Raw genomic sequence first — 17,531 nt, 5'->3', positions numbered from 1 at the left:
TATTTGAAGAAACCTATCAAGTTCTCTACTACCTAATTATGTCGTGAAACTTATTGTTTCATGAACCAACTTCGTACATATCTATTTAGTGTTAATTATTATCAAAGCTAGTTAGTAGGTATGCATTTATTCTCTACTAGCGGTCCGCCCCGGCTTCGCCCGTGGTACATAATATTTACGTTTTCTCTACATAAGAACCATCCTCGTACTTAAAGGAGTATATTAAAAAAAGAATTATCGAAATCGGTTCAGCCGTTCTCGAGTTATGCGCTTACCAACACATTTTGCGATTCATTTTTATATATAAGATTAGGTACTGTGTGCAGTAGTGCGGTGTGATCATAATTTTTTTCATATTCAATAGCAATTCGGGGTTCCGTACCCAAAGATTAGAGATTTTTTAATAAACTGATACTGAAACAGATTTTAGGCTTGGTTGCACCATGTTTTAGTTATAGCACAGAATACATAATAGTAGCTAAACGCTACAGAACGGACACTCTCCGCCTCCCGCCAAAATTAAACTTACCTCACCCCCGCGCGATCAGACATAAAATGGGCCATATTTTTCTGCAAGGACGATACGCAACGAAGATTGACAACATTAATCAAATTGACTTAAAGTAATTTTATTATTTTGGATTTGTGATTATCGTTTTTCGTAGAAAATGGTTAGATATTGTGCTGTTTACGGATGTATTTCATCAGAAAAACGCGAATTTTTTTACGCTAGTCACAAATGTGCCAACCATAAAGCGTTAACACACACATTTGCAGTCTCTACAGTGTGACTGTCAAAACGATCATTTTGTATGGAGTGTCCGGGGTGTGGTTATAGTTACGATTAATGTCAATTTTCACAATAAAGGTCTGTGACTTTTTCAGTGACTGCGAGATCGTATTTTTAGCTTATCAAAATCTCAAGTCAAATGACAACTCATTTTGTATTTGACGCCTCTGTTATTTAACGTTAACAATAGTTATAACCGGTGAAACCAAGGTGAAACACGTAGTTATAGTTAGTGTTAAAATTATGACGTCCTCTATAAAATTGTCAAATGGTGCAACTCATATTTCCCTATCCCTAAGTTACCTTAACATGTTTGATATTGCTTTTTTTAATGCTCAAGTACCATGGTACTATGGTACTAATAGTCTAATACCATGGTACAACTCAGCCTTAGTGTATAAAGTTTTAAATGAGTTTTTTTATTCGATATCTAGCTTTAACGATCGATGTATTAAATGTCGATGTCGAAATCGATGTAATTAAATGAAGGTACCAATATTGGAGGTAGCGTATATGTATTATTTATCACAATAGTGGAGATAGCATATATTATTATTATATTGTTTTTGCATATTACGGTTATACTTTGGCAGGGTTTAAAGAAGCCAATAAAAAGAAACGCAAATTAGCTTCAACCGTCATAGTATATCAGGAAGTGGGAAGTCATCAGAAAAAAAACAAGATTTATCAGAAATATTTTTAATTGAGCAAACAATGTGTTTGTGACTGTTTTATTTCAGTATTTTTTTACAAAAATAATGTTTACACAAAAACAATCTGAAATGCTTTGACAGTAACAAATTTATTTTATTATTTTTCATTTATAACAAAATAAGGTTACAGTATATTCTTTAACAAATATAAGAATTAATATAAAATTCGATTGGTATACATTATTAATGAACAACCTATGTTATTTAGAAGTTAAATAAAAAGGTACAATACAAGTATATAACAAGCGGTAGTTGTGAACGGAGTGTTATAAATTTTAATATTAAAAGTTAAACTAAGGAGAGTAAATTATTTATAGGTCTGATTTTATTTTTGATTCTCCATTCAAAACTAACCCAATGCTATAATTACATACATCCATCAGAATGTTACAATTTCACAGATAACAGATTTATGAACCACTTGCTCAAAAATATAAAAAAAAAATTAGTAGTAGACTGAATTTAGAACTAAAATTCAACTACCCTCATTTTCAATACAAAAATAGTGATTTATACAAAATATTTAATAGTTAAAGCTATATGAAGACTCGTGTCGTGAAGGCTGAAGCAATGTTGTATTTTTACATTTAAAAATATTAAAAATACATATAATATTATGAATATATAATATAAAAATTAAAAATATTATGTACTTACTATTTTTAAATATTCTCCATAATATTTCAGAACTGAATAGTGTTGCTTAATAAATATGTTTTTGTATAAAATACTTCTTTCGTATAAAATACTTCATAAATACAAACATAGACAATAGAAGAGATATCTTTTTATTTCAATTATAAACATTCATATATGTCTATTAAATCCAATATATTTCGGCCATTTCTCTTATTACTTTATATTACAATAAAATAAAAAGCTGCCGAATTTCCTACATACATTTTATAACATGCTAGCCATCTCTTTCTTGCACACAAGAACAGATATAATATAGAACGAGACGGCACGCTTCAGCCATCTTTTCTGACACACACATGGCACAGAACACACACTTTTGTCACAAGTCACTGTTGAGAATGAACCGGTTACCCTCTGAGTGCTTGCCCGTGTATTTATACAGACATTTGCCGTATGCACCTGGAAATAAAAATAGAATAAGTATAAAAATAAAAAGCAAAAAAACTAAAACCCAACTACGACAAATACCGGCGCTGAAAAAGTATCAATTCAGAATACTGAACTGAACAAAGTTGTTAATGTAGTTGCAAGTACATAAATGGACACAGTAGATTCTACCAAGATGCCTTCGTTGTAAATTGACAATAATGTCATACAATACTATACCTATATTAAGAAGAGCTGGAACGTCAACACATTTACACATTGCACATGTTAGGCCGGGAGATACTGACGCAAAATTTCGGGTCATTTGTAACAGGACGGCGGTCTAGAGGGGTCTTAGTACGCAATGACAAAGTAATGGGACTGTAAGTTACACCGGAAAAGTATGGCATGACACTACCGCCTACATCTTTTTTATGGGCTATCGGTAAATTCTAAAATTTTTGTGTTACAAATTGTTTGACTTTCGCTATTTATCCGACGAGTTTGAGTAACGCCCACGCGACTAGTCCGCCGGTACCAGCGTTCTGACCATCATTTTTCTTTTTGTCATTGCGTAATAACTAATAAGACCCCTGTAGAACCGCCATTCTGTTACAAATGACCCGAAATTTTGTGTCAGTATCTCCCGGCCTATGTGTAGCTTTTATTTTGCAATTGTTTATAAATACAGGGTGATGTAATTGGTGTAGTACGAATATCTAAAAATCTATGAAGAATTTTGTGATACAGTAAATGGAAGAATTATAGACTATATTTTACAGTATTTAATAAAATCATTTAATTTTTTGTTCATTTTCATTAGAAATATCAATTTTTCTCAACAATGTGGAAATTTGGATGATAAGGATCTTGTTAGAAAAATATAAATTTTGACTAAAATCGGCATTTTTTTTTCAAAAATCAAATTACTAATTAATAATCAGAGTTATCACCATTTACATTAATTTACAAACGATATCGGTTGTTCTTACTTAAAATTGAATACCAATGTCTTATTGCGGTACGTGTTCTTTGGAAGTGTTCGTAAAGTTGTTGATCCGTAATTAAATTTTGCGGAAAATCTTTGCGTACACGTGTTATTTGTATTGTTTTTATGACCTGAAATTTAATTATTATTTGATAATTGAATGATTATTAATACTTTTATCCAATTGATTATTATTAGAATAAATAATTAAGTTCATCAATTGATTTACTTTTAAATTATAATTTTACAGGTAAATTATGAGAGCTTTCATAATTATATTTGTATATATTTATCTACAACGCACCATTTTACAATTCAAGTCTAAAATGAAACTAGAGTCGCATTTATTTTTGAACATACTGTAAGTGAAATAATAAGAATATTGTAAGTGAAAAGTGCATAAGTGTGAGTACTGTGAACATGCCAGCTTTCCTTAATTGACCGATATTCTGAAGTATGCAATATTCCACTATATTATAGAGATAAATTTTCATGTTTGGAAAGGCGTAAGCCCTCCTTTTGCTTTGCCGTAGTCGGGTAAAATATATTATTATAAATGTGAAACTGTCACGCTTTCATGGACAAGACGATGAACTGAATTACATGCGACATTTTTATTTTCATTTAAATAAGAACTGGAGAACACAGATTCATTGATGTATTCTTAGTCATCAATAAATAATTAATGAAAAATGTTTGGAGCATAATGTGCGTAAATTTCTAATGTTCGAACGCACGCACTGATTAATAAATTTCATTTCATTTTATTTTATTCCATAAAAGCGATTCCAGCTATTCTATTCCAGAAATTCCTACGCGTTCTATATGGCAAAATCTTGATTATTTTGTCCTCTCACGTTTGTTTCCCAAGCGACGCTAGATCAAGCGGTAGGGGCCGTGCGATGACGTCAGCGGTCGTGTAATTGGTGACGTCACTGAGCTTTACTTACTACTCTCAAACTTCTAGCTTTTTGAAGTGAAATTTCTTTAGGCGCATTGAGGGTAAAATTTCAAGGTCATGGCAATACCATCACGTCATGGGGTAAGGCGACGATTATGATAATTTTGAATCTTGCTACAGAAGTTTCACTTCTGACACGTATGTTCTGCACACAGGCTTTTTTATTACGTATTCCTCACCTTTATGTTTCCCGAGCGACGCTAGATCAAGCGGTAAGGGCCGTACGATGACGTCACTGGGCGTGTACTTAGTGACGTCACAGGTCGGTCGCCGCACACGCATGAACTCGCCGCGAGCGAGCGCCTCGCCACGCTCGTACTCCGACACGCGCCGCGAGTCGAGGAAACGCAGGTGTTTTAGCTTGTATATTACGAAGTATCTGTGAATTTTACTTTAATATTAATATAATAAATAAATCTTTTATAAGCTTAATATAGAATTTTTAATTTAATCCCAATCGATTTTGTTTATTGCTACCTACTCGTCCTGTCAACAGTAAATAGTCTAGTCCCTGTATACAGGGTGTAATCGTTAAGTGTGCACAGGCGATTATTCCGTAACTATTGCAGATATCAAAAAACTGACATCGCAAAAGCCCTTTACCTAATGAGTAAAATGACAATAATAACTTTTTTAAAATAAAACGGCAAATATCCAAAAAAATTACATCAAACTATGTATACGATATAATTTCCGTTTCACAAACACAGCCGCGGGCTAAAACAACTAAATACCTATAGCTAGATAATAAAAACAGCGGGTTGGCAACATTATGCGCAACTTATAAATATTCATATAATTTAGCAAATTGTTTTATATTCGCAAAAAAATATAATGAACTAATAATTCTTCATCTTGACACGCAACAAGGAAGTCTCAAGGCTGTCTTAAGTAATTGTTGATAAAAAATGGCGTCGGCTTTATTTTACTTAAGTTTTATTAATGAATAAATAATATTTATGTAATGTTACCTTGTATGTAATGTGTTTCATTAAATTATATGTTATGTGAGTTTTAGAATACATACCTATATATATAAACTGAGGTATTAAGTATTCTAAGATTTGAGCATATTAATTCGAGTTCTTTTTAGAGCATAAAGCGTTGGATAATTTCGGCTTAATGTAAAGACTGCATTTCATTAATTTTTACGATTTCATTTCATTAAGTTTTACGATATTATACCTTTATTTTATTTTGCAAGAAATATAAATAGACTCATAAAAATTAAAAATGTAAAAATGAATAATATTTTATTGAATTCAAATTATTATGACTCGTCGGATTTATTATTTCCTCTTACAATATAATTATTAAATAATATATGCAAATTATTAAATAATATTTATTTTAGTCTCTAAATTCTGAATGTATGATAATTTCATTCTAAAGTCAACGATGCAGTTTGCGTGTAAATTGTTTTAATTTCCGGTAGGTATAAGTTCGACATTCAATACTTTTTGATATTATTTGCATACCAACCACTTCATTAAAAGTTTATTTTAATTTTAAAAATTTTATTTGCAACAAATCCTTTGCAATCTTTTAAGATTTGAATATAAATCGTTTCACTGGTTCCACTTACTCTTTATGCGTTTTATTAAGAAAATCTAAATGTCTAAAATGCAGTTCCATTGAAAGGTAACAATATAAGTAGGTACATAGTCATAACTATTAATTTTATAAATAACTTAAAAGTTAATTCAATCAATTGTAAATCAATTGTAATTTTATAGTGTGCTAACTATTGGCCTATAGGATTGAAATAAGAGTATCAAACACACCTTAGGCAAATCAAAAGAGTAGAAGCAATTCGATTACTGAGATGGATTCACGGGTAGTTGGGAAGCTAGGCGTTGCCCCGGTATGGCACAATACCGCGGGTTCGAATCCCGCCTCGTCATTTTTTTTGTCGTGACAACGTCTTATAATTCAATAGAGCCGGCTGCACGCACGAAAAAACATGACTCATGCGGCGTTACCTCGCTCTGAGGCGTTCCATGAAAGGCTTGAAGGGCAAGCGAGAGCGCGGAACGAGCGACAAAGACGCACAATCGGACGTTGTCACGTTCAACTATCGTCAGTAAGCCGACTTTACAGTCAACTAATTTTTTTCTTTAAAAAATTATCAGCACCAAACGTTTCTAAAAGCTTAATTACCTGTATCTCTGATAATCCGTCTCATCTTTATCGAGATCGGAGAGTTGGTTGGGGCACGCCTTGTTGCTGAGCAGACTGAGGTACGACAGAGACGGGTACGCCTCGCTCAACTTGCCCACTAGGCTCTCTAGATTTTCTATCTACAAATAAAGAATTAGATCTTATTCTTCATTGTCTATCTAGAAGTAAAGATATCCATTCTTCTTTATTGTCTTTATATAAAGTACATACATGCTTTGAAAATGACTGCGAAATGGCCGCTTGGAAAAGGTACACAAAAATATTGTCCGAATGTTCTATTTTCTGGGTATATTTGGGAACTGTCTGCGTTATCTTTGCACAAATTATAAAATTATGTTGCTTTCAGAAACAACAAAATTAATTTAATATGTAAATACAAAACATAATTAGGACAAAAATCACACTCTTTTTAACACGAAATTCACACTTGAATTAGTAATAATCCTAAGCTGCCATACCTTCGCATATAGCACCCGCCCCCACTTATCTTTTGTTACCAACATGTCATATTCTCTCATATAGCACTCATCCTAAGCTCTTTTGTTTACCTTTCATTAATAGAAAACCTCATCAACTCTTACATTCCAATTTCCAAACCTTTAAATTTGTATAAAATCACCTGATTATTATTTAAGGAGAGCGTCTGCAAATACGGCAGGTAGGGGAAGCTGACGTTGTCGCCCAGTTTGTTATTGTCCAGAATTAGCTCCTCGAGCCGCGTGAAGTTGTCCAGACCTTTTAACGTTTCAATACTGTTGTAACTGAAATATTAAAGGGAAGGTTATAAGGAAACTGTATCTATAGGAAGCGTGGAGAATATTTTGTATGACAAAATCATTAACAGTACATTGGTTAAAGTAAAAAAAAACAACAGAAATTAAAAGACTTTTTCACGTATTTAAACCGCGATTTATTCATAACATTAGTTATCCTTACATTTGAACAACAGTTGGATAATTAATATTGGAATAATAGAATGCATTCAAATCAAAAATACAAAGGTTAACAATCATTACATATTCGACGAATATATCTCGGCTATGCAGTTAAACATTGTTTGACGTTAAGCCAAAAGCACTTTCCATAAATTGCTACAACAAAGTGTTAGAGTTGATGCCAAATACAAGGAATAGTTATAACAAGTTAAGCATTGTACTAGTAAAACTTCTACGAGAAACAAATGGGTAATAGATAGCTTTTAAGGGGTAAATATATTATTTAGGTCATAATTCGTGTCATTAGAATTACCTAGAAATTCTGAAAATATATCGGTAGTTCGGTACATATATATTCTGAGAATATATCGGATAATTATCTACAAGAACGGTACAGAGGGATAATTATCCACAAGTTTACAAAGCAAATTAATCGATAAAATATGCGGGAATTCAATTAGTCGGAAATTTCAGATTCTATGAAGCCACTGAAAAGTAATTTTTTCAGATTCCACTGAAAAGTAATTTAAAGATTATTTGACGGACCGGTTGGCTTGGTTGGTAGTGGCCCTGCCTTCCAAGCCCGAGGTCGTGGGTTCGATTCCCACCACATTTGTGTGATGAACATAGATGTTTGCTGATTGCTCTGTGTCTGGGCGTTAATAATTATCTATATAAGTATTTATTTAAAAAATCATATATGTTTGTTTATCAGCCGTCTGGTTACCATAACACAAGCGAAAGCTTAGTATGGGATCAGATCGTGCCGTGTGTGAAAATTGTCCTGAATATTTATTTATTTATTTAATTAATGATGTGTAATTGTATCTTTAAGACTAGTTTCACAGTCAAAGCCCCAATTAGCATTTTATGATAATCTATCTAATTTATATAATAAAGGCGAAAGTTTGTAAGGATGTATGGATGTATGGATGTATGGATGTTTGTTACTCTTTCCCGTAAAAACTACTGAACCGATTACAATGAAATTTAGCACACATATAGAGGGTAACTTGGATTAACACATAGGATAGTTTTTATCCCGGAAATCCCACGGGAACGGGAACTATGCGGGTTTTCCTTTGCAAACGCGGGCGAAGCCGCGGGCGGAAATCTAGTTAGTATAATTATAAAACAATATGACGCATAAAACAACTGTCTGATGAATTGGAGATTTAAGTTAAACTGATATATGCTAATACTCTATTTATATACAAATTAGAATCAAATGATGACGCTAAAAATTGTTACACGTTTTATGCATATCAAAGGAGAGCTTATAAACGAAATTAGGTGAAATATATAACCTATGTCCATAAAGATAGCCTATGTCACTCCTGAATTTGCTTTCTGTAAGAATTTCAGGTAGAATCAGTGATACTGTTAAGGCGGGTCTATGCTAGACGAACCGAGCACGAGCGAAGCACAAGCGGAGCCGTTCTCGGCTTCGTCGTGTTTAGTTGTCTCGGCTTGTAAGTTAGTCTACACTAGACGAATTGTGTTCGGCTCGTGCTCGGCTCTCCTAGCGTAGACGCAGCTTTAGAAACATTACTTCTTTATTATTTTGCGTGCGAATCAATTCTTTCGCATACTGGGCGACCGTGGACGACTGTGGGTTTAAAATTGTTCTCGATTTGATAACCAGATAAGCAATTATTCCAATATGCATATTTAATATTTAAATGTATCTATTCAAGAAACTATTATGCAACAAGAAAACAATTTAGACACTAATTATATTGACCGACCCGCGAAGGCGCAAAAAAAACCGAAATTTACTTATTAATAATTTATTGTAAAAAAAATTACATTATAAATTATTCCTAACTTAAACTACGTCCCTCCCGGTTCAATGTTGGAACCAAGAGTGCTCGTCGTCCACGGCGGAGCAGCTACAGCGTCGCGGTGGCGATGATTGCCGCAACACTCTCTGGAATCGCAGGTGTGCGCGATGTCGCAATTGCTAACAGGTGCAAGTCCTTCTTGGGTGGCCCCATGCATCCTCTAATAGTTAAGGCGTGTTATATGTAGGTACATAACACCTCCCTCCTGAAGTTCAGCGACTATTGGCGGGCAAGGCTCGTTAATATCGCTGAAATTTCACACTCCGCCGATTGGTGTTCTATTTCTTCTTTTTGATTATCTTGAACACTCGTAGTAATAGGCTTTGATGTAGGCACTCATTTTTGGATCTATGATGGTTCAGCTTGTCCTCACATAGATACCCTAGGCCAGACTTCGGGCATTCTGCCTCCATGTACATAAAATCCTCGTCGTGAATTGCCACAAAAGGACAGGGTGGAATTAGGACTTTACTATCTTTATTAGGAACTATGGATAATTTAAATAATTCAAAGGTAGTAGGAAGGACAACCGGGAACGTAAAAACTATAACTACCTATATTTCTATATATTCTCTATAATTAACTTGAAGGATTTGCTCTTTGCCATAAAATTTGTGTAATTTATTTAACATTACTATCAAATTCTGGCAAAAGTCTAAGTGCATTAAAAATTTTATCCAAATCTGACATTTTAAATATCTGTACTACCTTTAGGAATATATTAAACTTAATTTTTATTAACTTCGTTAGATTAAAAAAAATACTTAATTATCTTTACTTAATATATTTAAATTTAATTTATAAAATGAATTAAATGGTAAAATTCGAAATTCAATTCACAATTAATTAATATTTGAACTTATTAATCTTTTATCAACGTAATATAGATTTATATTTGATTTGAATCTTACAATTGATTTTATAAAATTCGAAAATTAATTCGTGATGAATTAATATTTAAACTTATTAATCTATATTTGAATTTTACAATTGATCTTGTAAAATTCGAAAATTAATTCGCAATGAATTAATATTTAAACCTACGCACTACAGTTCCTCGGTTCCCGTGAATGGGTAATCTAGGAAAACTTACAAATCTAGGAATGGCAAGTCACTAAGAGAATTAGTGTACTTACAGGATTTAAATTTCGGCCTTTCTTGCAGTATCAATGTTCGGATACCCTTCGCGTTGCGGCGGCCAATGGTGTAGGTTCTGGATCCCCGTCGTCGTCCCTCCGATGGAATAGCGATACTCGATGCTTGTAGTTTCGCCAGTTTCGCGTTCCGAGAGACGGCTCTCAAGGATTATCCACAAGACTGCGCCAATTATATTGACCGACCCGCGAAGGCGCAAAAAAAACCGAAATTTACTTATTAATAATTTATTGTAAAAAAAATTACATTATAAATTATTCCTAACTTAAACTACGTCCCTCCCGGTTCAATGTTGGAACCAAGAGTGCTCGTCGTCCACGGCGGAGCAGCTACAGCGTCGCGGTGGCGATGATTGCCGCAACACTCTCTGGAATCGCAGGTGTGCGCGATGTCGCAATTGCTAACAGGTGCAAGTCCTTCTTGGGTGGCCCCATGCATCCTCTAATAGTTAAGGCGTGTTATATGTAGGTACATAACACACTTGCAATTAAAGCACTTAATAAACCTAAAGTTTAAAACAGATCCCACTTTGTTAAATATACCACGTAATTTATTAGCTATTAAAATTTAAAAGTTTATGAATAGATTAGTGTTTTCTGATAAGCGAGTGCTTTTGAATTTTAACGGACAATTAAATGAATTTAATAGATTCAATAATTAGGATACTAATTTAGGTCAGTCGTTTGCAAAATAGAGGCTATCAGTAAAAATTTATGTCATGATCGATGTATTTACTTAGTAAATAGCCATTTTATGGACGTCGGATGAATTTAGATGTGGGTTTATTTATGAAGATCAAGAGACATTTTAAACGCCCACAATTCAGGAAGTCTACTAGCATTCCGCTCGCGGCTTCGCCCGCTTTCTCTAAAACCTAATAAATCATATACTAAAACCTTCCTCTTGAATCACTCTATCTATTAAAAAAACGCATCAAAATCCGATGCCTAATTTTAAAGATTTAAGCATACATAGGGACATAGGAACAGAGAAAGTGACTTTGTTTTATACAAACAGATGAGAAACATTAATGCATTAATGAAAGTGAAGAGAGTCCTATCGACTCCTACGCTATGTTGTCACAGTGAATGCGGACTTAGCTAAATTTATGTATGTAATATGTGTAAATATATAAGAGGATTAATTTATAAATTTACTTGCATACATTGGCAGTAAAATTAGATGTCGCGATCAATAAAAGAAGTTATTAAACATTAGATAAACCTACACGTAGATAAAGTTTTAAGTTAAGAATATAAAAGGCTTTGATATAACTTTTATTTGAAAAGCATTGAGATTTGAGATCCCGCCTCACGTCCGTTTTTTATTGTTACCTTAAAAACACTAGAACTGGCAGACGAGGATTATAACAATAAAGCCCTATTGTCTGGGCGTTAGGGCATTGAACCTAAACACGTTTTTAAGTCAACATTGTATGTAGTTAGGCGGGTCTTCACAGAGCGAGCAGCCTGGCGAAGCATGTACTGCGCGAAGCAGTTCCATCAGTGTGGACTTGGCTTGACAAAGGAAACTGCGACATTGGGGCCTTCAACAAAAGAGCCTGATTGCAGTCCTTAAAAGGCTTGTAACACTACCAGTACTTATAATAACAAGTGTTTATGGGCGGTGGTGCCCACTTAACATCAGGTGATTAACCCCTTTGCTTGCTCTGACTTTGAAAAAAAAGCGTGTGCCGAGCATAGGTGCGAGAAGTGAAACTTCTTTGTATTGCCATGACACGACCTTACAATTTTACTCTCAACGCGCCTAAGGAGTTTCACTTCGAAATCCAGACGGGCGCTGTCATTTTCCTTGATCGAGCCACGTCCACACAGAATGAACTGCTGCGCGCAGCAATTGCTTCGCGAGGCTGCTCGCTCTGTGGGGACTTACCTATTTGCGCGGAATTACATTAACCATAATAATGAGAGTAATAAGCTCATATCCCACATATGAGCTTATTACTCTAGTATAATTCTATTACTAAGTATAATTGCTCTTATTGTCTCCGAGTGTATTACAGGGAACGCTAATTGTAATGTAATGAGACTTGGACTAAACTTGTTTATTTAAGAAAGCCTTTAGGTGGTATTTGGTTGGTGTTTTTTGTTGAAGATGGCACGGTACATTCGCGCAAGTGAAATATTTTTTCTATATTATAGCCAATAAAAATATTAAAAAATGTTTTTCGACGTATCTATAGGTACAGAAATAATCATAAATCTATATATATATAAAACTCAAAGGTGACTGATATAGTGATCTATCAACGCACAGCCCAAACCGCTTGACGTATCGGGCTGAAATTTGGCATGCAGGTAGATGTCATAACGTAGGCGTCCCCTAAGAAAGGATTTTAGAAAATTCATCCCCTAAAGGGGTAAAATAGGGGATAGAAGTTTGTATGAAACTTTTTATTCCTTGGATGTATTTGCATGAAATTTAGCACACATATAGAGGGTAACTTGGATAAACACATAGCATAGGTTTTGTCCCGGAAATCCCACGGGAACGGGAACTATGCGGGTTTTTCTTTGAGAACGCGGGCGAAGCCGCGGGCGGAAAGCTAGTATATTATATAGTTCAACAAGTGGGTAAAAATCGAGTCCAAAGGAGTCAGTTACATAGAGGTGAAGCTAATATAAGTTAAAAGGAAAATGTGTGTTAATAACTTTAAAGTAACTAGTACGGTCTACGGAACAATTTGTACAGGAAATTAATTACCTGCGACGAATTCTATTGAATTTGAAGAACAAAGTATGTAGACCCTTAACTTTATTTTCCCTTTTAATTTGCTTATACGTGACCCTTTTTTATGATTGAACAAAATTGTAGATTGCTTTGAATTAATTACGCAGATAAATTTAGAAAATTTGGGTCTGCCATAACAGAGTTTTCTGATTATAGGAATTATATAATTAAAATTTGTTCACAAAGCCTTGCTTATAATATTAAATTACCATTTTAATATAAAATGAATATGAAAGTGAAGAGAATCTCATCGAGTAATATTACAAGAATTATCACCCAAAACATTTCCAAATAACATAAATCATCGTATTATTTGTATTTGTTTCACAATCTTTGTTTATATTATAATGATGAAGGGTTTTGTTTGTTGTTAAGACAATAATTACAATTACTCGTACAATTTAAAATATTTTACAATTACAAAGCTACAATATTTTTTACTAAACTACGCTCAATCATAAGAAAAGGCAATGAAAATGATGAATCTAAATAAATAAATAAATATTTCAGGACAATTTTCACACACATCACGATCTGATCCCATACTAAGCTTTTCGCTTGTGTTATGGAAACCAGATGGCTGATAAACATACATAATATATAATTTTTAAATAAATACTTATATAGATAATTAACACCCAGACACAGAGCAAACATCTATGTTCATCACACAAATATTTGCCCCGGGTGAGAATCGAACCCACGACCTCTGACTTGGAAGGCAGGGCCACTACCAACCAAGCCAACCGTTCAGTCGAATATATAAAACTCAAAGGTGACTGACATAGGTGATCTATAAACGCACAGCTCAAACACTGAACGGATCGGGCTGTGGCATGCATGATGCAGGTAGATGTTAGGACGTAGGCATCCGCTAAGAAAAGAACTTTGATAAATTCTACCTCCAAGGGGATAAAATAGGGGATGAAAGTTTGTACCATGAAAATTTATCGTTTCTACGCAGGCAAATCTGCGGGCAACAGCTAGTGAATTATAAACAGAAATGTGTTTCTGTGTAAATACGTAAAATGTTACGTTAATATGTAATTTTAACGTTGATGGAAAAACTAGACAAAAGACTACAAGACTTGAGTGAAACTAAGCTTGGGACACAGGATTCAACTACCTTACATGTTATAAATAAAAAATAGTACCTATAATTAATAATTTACCTTAAATCTAGATAATTAACTTTAGCACCATACATATTCCACAGTGCCGGTGGTATTCTTTGGCAGTCCTGACCGCAGTAACTCAGCTGAAACAAAACAATGTATTTTAATAAATATCCGATAGTATAATCACTTATAATACCACAAGAGCTTCAAAATTATCGGGATGCCCGAATAATGCCAGATAATTTTGAAGCTCGTGTGGTATTCGGGGGATTATTTTTTCGACCCAAATATCGACCAATAAAATTGCACCATTCGACGTCACGTGGTACAACCTACATGGTATTATACTGATAATTTTTTGAAAATTTTCTCTGGTAGTTGACGTCAAACTGACAGGTTGAATTCAATTGTGAAATTATTGGCCGACATTTGGGACGGAAAAATAATCCCCCGAATACCACACGGGCTTCAAAATTATCTGGCATTTCCCTCAAGGTTCCCTGCAAACAAATAAAGTCGTCAAGTTTTTCAGGAAAAATCACTCGCACTCGTGATTTTTTAACCTGAAAAACTTGACTCCTTCATTTGTTTGCAACGAACCTATCGGAAAATACCCGATAATTTTGAAGCTCTTGTGGTATTATAAGTGATTATTTTTCCGTCCCAAATGTCGGCCAATAATTTCACAATTGAATTCAACCTGTCAGTTTATGACGTCAAATACCAGAGAAAATTTTCAAAAAATTATCAGTATAATAGTAATACCATGTAGGTTGTACCACGTGACGTCGAATGGTGCCATTCTATTGGTCGATATTTGGGTCACAAATAATCATTATTATTTTAAAATAGAATAAAAGCATGAAACGCTTCTTTAGGCGCGTTGAGACTTTAGAGTAAAATTTCAAAGTCGCGTCATGGCATTACCGTCACGTCACGGCACTACATAGCACGCCTCACTAGGCGACGCTTTCTGTATCTTTGAATCTTTAGAAAAGAAGTTCCAAAGACGTTTCACTCCCGCTACGTGTGCTCGGCACACACGCTATTTTTATTAACCGACTTTAAAAAAAGGAGTAGGTTCTCAATTCGACCGTATTGATGTAGGTATATTTTTTATAATTTGATTGAAATATAACAAATTAAAGTTCAGAACCTGCACCCATTCAAACTACTAATATACACATTAAATTGTCAGTGTTAAAAACCAAAACACAGTTTCAAATTTTCAAAAGATCATAATTTTGAGTATACTGCATGAAGCAAGGTTTCCTTCCAAAGCTATTAAGCTTTGGAAGCTTTTTGCTTATATCGGTTACCTTTTCTTAATATTCCTATACATATATGTTTCAACCCATTGTATGATTTTACATCTATTTGCAACCATTTTTGTAGTGTTCGTAATTATCGGTCAAATAAAATGCCAGCGAGTTTTTACTACATTTTAATAATTTCAAAGGTTAGGTACGTAATAAATATCAAATTCCTTTTGGCTATCATGATACACACAATAAAATTATCATAAGCTTTTTCAGAATTGTATATTTTGAAATATTTATTCCTTAGATGCTTGAGCACACATACTTTATATACATACTTTAACATTAGATTTGAGGAACTATTTTTAAAGATCTGTTAGTAGGTATAGTTACTAAAGTACCTTTCTGGTTACTTATTTCAGGGAAAAAAACAATGGAATCCGGTCAATTACAAAAGTATTAAAAAAGAAGGCTTTCCAATTTTGGCCAGACTGAGTAAGTATAATCTGAAGCAGGAGGATTACAGTTAAATTATTATCAAATGACTTAAAATTAAGGACGGGGATACCTTAACTAATAACGATCGAATTTCTAGAACTATTGAGTTGATTTTGCCAATTCTTCTCAGTAGAATGGACATTCTGAATTAAAGTTAACGATAACAAATGAGAACCTATCATAAACAATTGTAATAGTTTACAATAACAAAAAAAAAAAAATATGAGTTAGTATATGCAACTAATGCTAGTCTCAGTTTGAAAACATTGATTCAGTCATTTGATCAAATGCCTACATTGGGACCGTGGGTTGTTTAATCCGGGGTCACCTTTCAGTTATTTTTATTAAGACATTGTTGTTTTGCTATCACTATTTCGAGTTACACCATTCTTATTATTTTTGAAACTCGTTTAGACCTATAATCATTTTGGTTGCTAGTCGTACCGGCTTCGTCCAGGTAGACTTTTTTGCACGGTTTTCAAAATTTTAAGAGATTAACTTCATCCAGACGGATACAAATAAAACGATCGAAAAATCTTGGAAATCCGCTCAGTGTTTAAGTTACAAGTGGTGCAACTAACACGATTTTCAGTCAGTGGTCCTTTTAAGTTTTTGAGAGCATTTTAATTGGTCAGAGAAAATAATAGAAAAATGTAATATAAAAACTCAGTTTGTATACGTCAAAGGCCGATCTTCTATACGAAAACTTCAGATTTATCATTCTTCATTTTAATTTAACGACGGGAATTGGATATAATAGGAATATATATAATAAAAATCCATTACTTGAGTCATGCTAAAACAAAAAAGCTTGGAAATTGAATGAATGTGGGCGAATTTAAATATTCCATTAATAAATGTCGATGAGACATGATTACACGGATATAATAAACAAATAAAATTTTACTGATTTTTAAACTTGTTTTAAATGTCATTAGCACGTGGCAAAGCGTAATTAAGACGATACACAAAAAAAAATCTACTGCTTGGCGGGCGTAGCTCGCTATCGCGAACGCGGGTGTGCGCGAAGTCATTCTTGCAAACTCGCCGCGCTGCCGCTGGCCGACTCGGGACAAACATGTATGGAGTCGTCATACAGTTATAATATTCTTATAGGTACATATATTTAATTGTTGATTTATTGGTTTTATTTTCTTGCTTATAAACAAATAATCTTCTTTTTAACAACTACTTAGACATTATTAATAATTATTATTATTTCGTAATGTTTACTTTATTACAAAATAATACAGGTTATAAATAATCTTTAAAA

At 33.7% G+C, this 17,531-nt stretch overlaps 2 protein-coding genes across 4 annotated transcripts in view; one reads left to right on the top strand and one right to left on the bottom strand.

The window, feature by feature from the left end:
- Gpdh1 (Glycerol-3-phosphate dehydrogenase 1) overlaps window positions 1-17,531 on the top strand; it is a 362,977-nt gene that overhangs the window by 294,749 nt on the left and 50,697 nt on the right. The gene's annotated exons all lie outside the window — the stretch shown is intronic.
- Window positions 1,474-17,531, bottom strand: part of LOC149485448 (leucine-rich melanocyte differentiation-associated protein-like) — a 28,422-nt gene continuing 12,364 nt past the window's right edge. For all 3 annotated transcript variants that reach the window (XM_089700322.1, XM_089700321.1, XM_089700323.1), the window contains exons 2-6: window positions 14,556-14,641; window positions 7,318-7,459; window positions 6,678-6,817; window positions 4,697-4,896; window positions 1,474-2,601 (exon numbers count right to left, since the gene is read on the bottom strand). In XM_089700322.1, the coding sequence (XP_089556448.1) occupies window positions 2,522-2,601; window positions 4,697-4,896; window positions 6,678-6,817; window positions 7,318-7,459; window positions 14,556-14,641 (648 nt within the window). In that variant the 3' untranslated portion in view covers window positions 1,474-2,521. The remainder of the gene's footprint in view (window positions 2,602-4,696; window positions 4,897-6,677; window positions 6,818-7,317; window positions 7,460-14,555; window positions 14,642-17,531) is intronic.

This window comes from Colias philodice, chromosome 10 (assembly GCF_061535455.1).
Source record: "Colias philodice isolate Cphi_HAF_F1 chromosome 10, ilColPhil1 Martin Lab GWU primary, whole genome shotgun sequence".
In the NCBI taxonomy this organism is placed as follows: Eukaryota; Metazoa; Arthropoda; class Insecta; order Lepidoptera; family Pieridae; genus Colias; species Colias philodice.
Note: the sequence above shows the minus strand (reverse complement) of the source record. Positions and strands in the feature narration are given on the sequence as shown.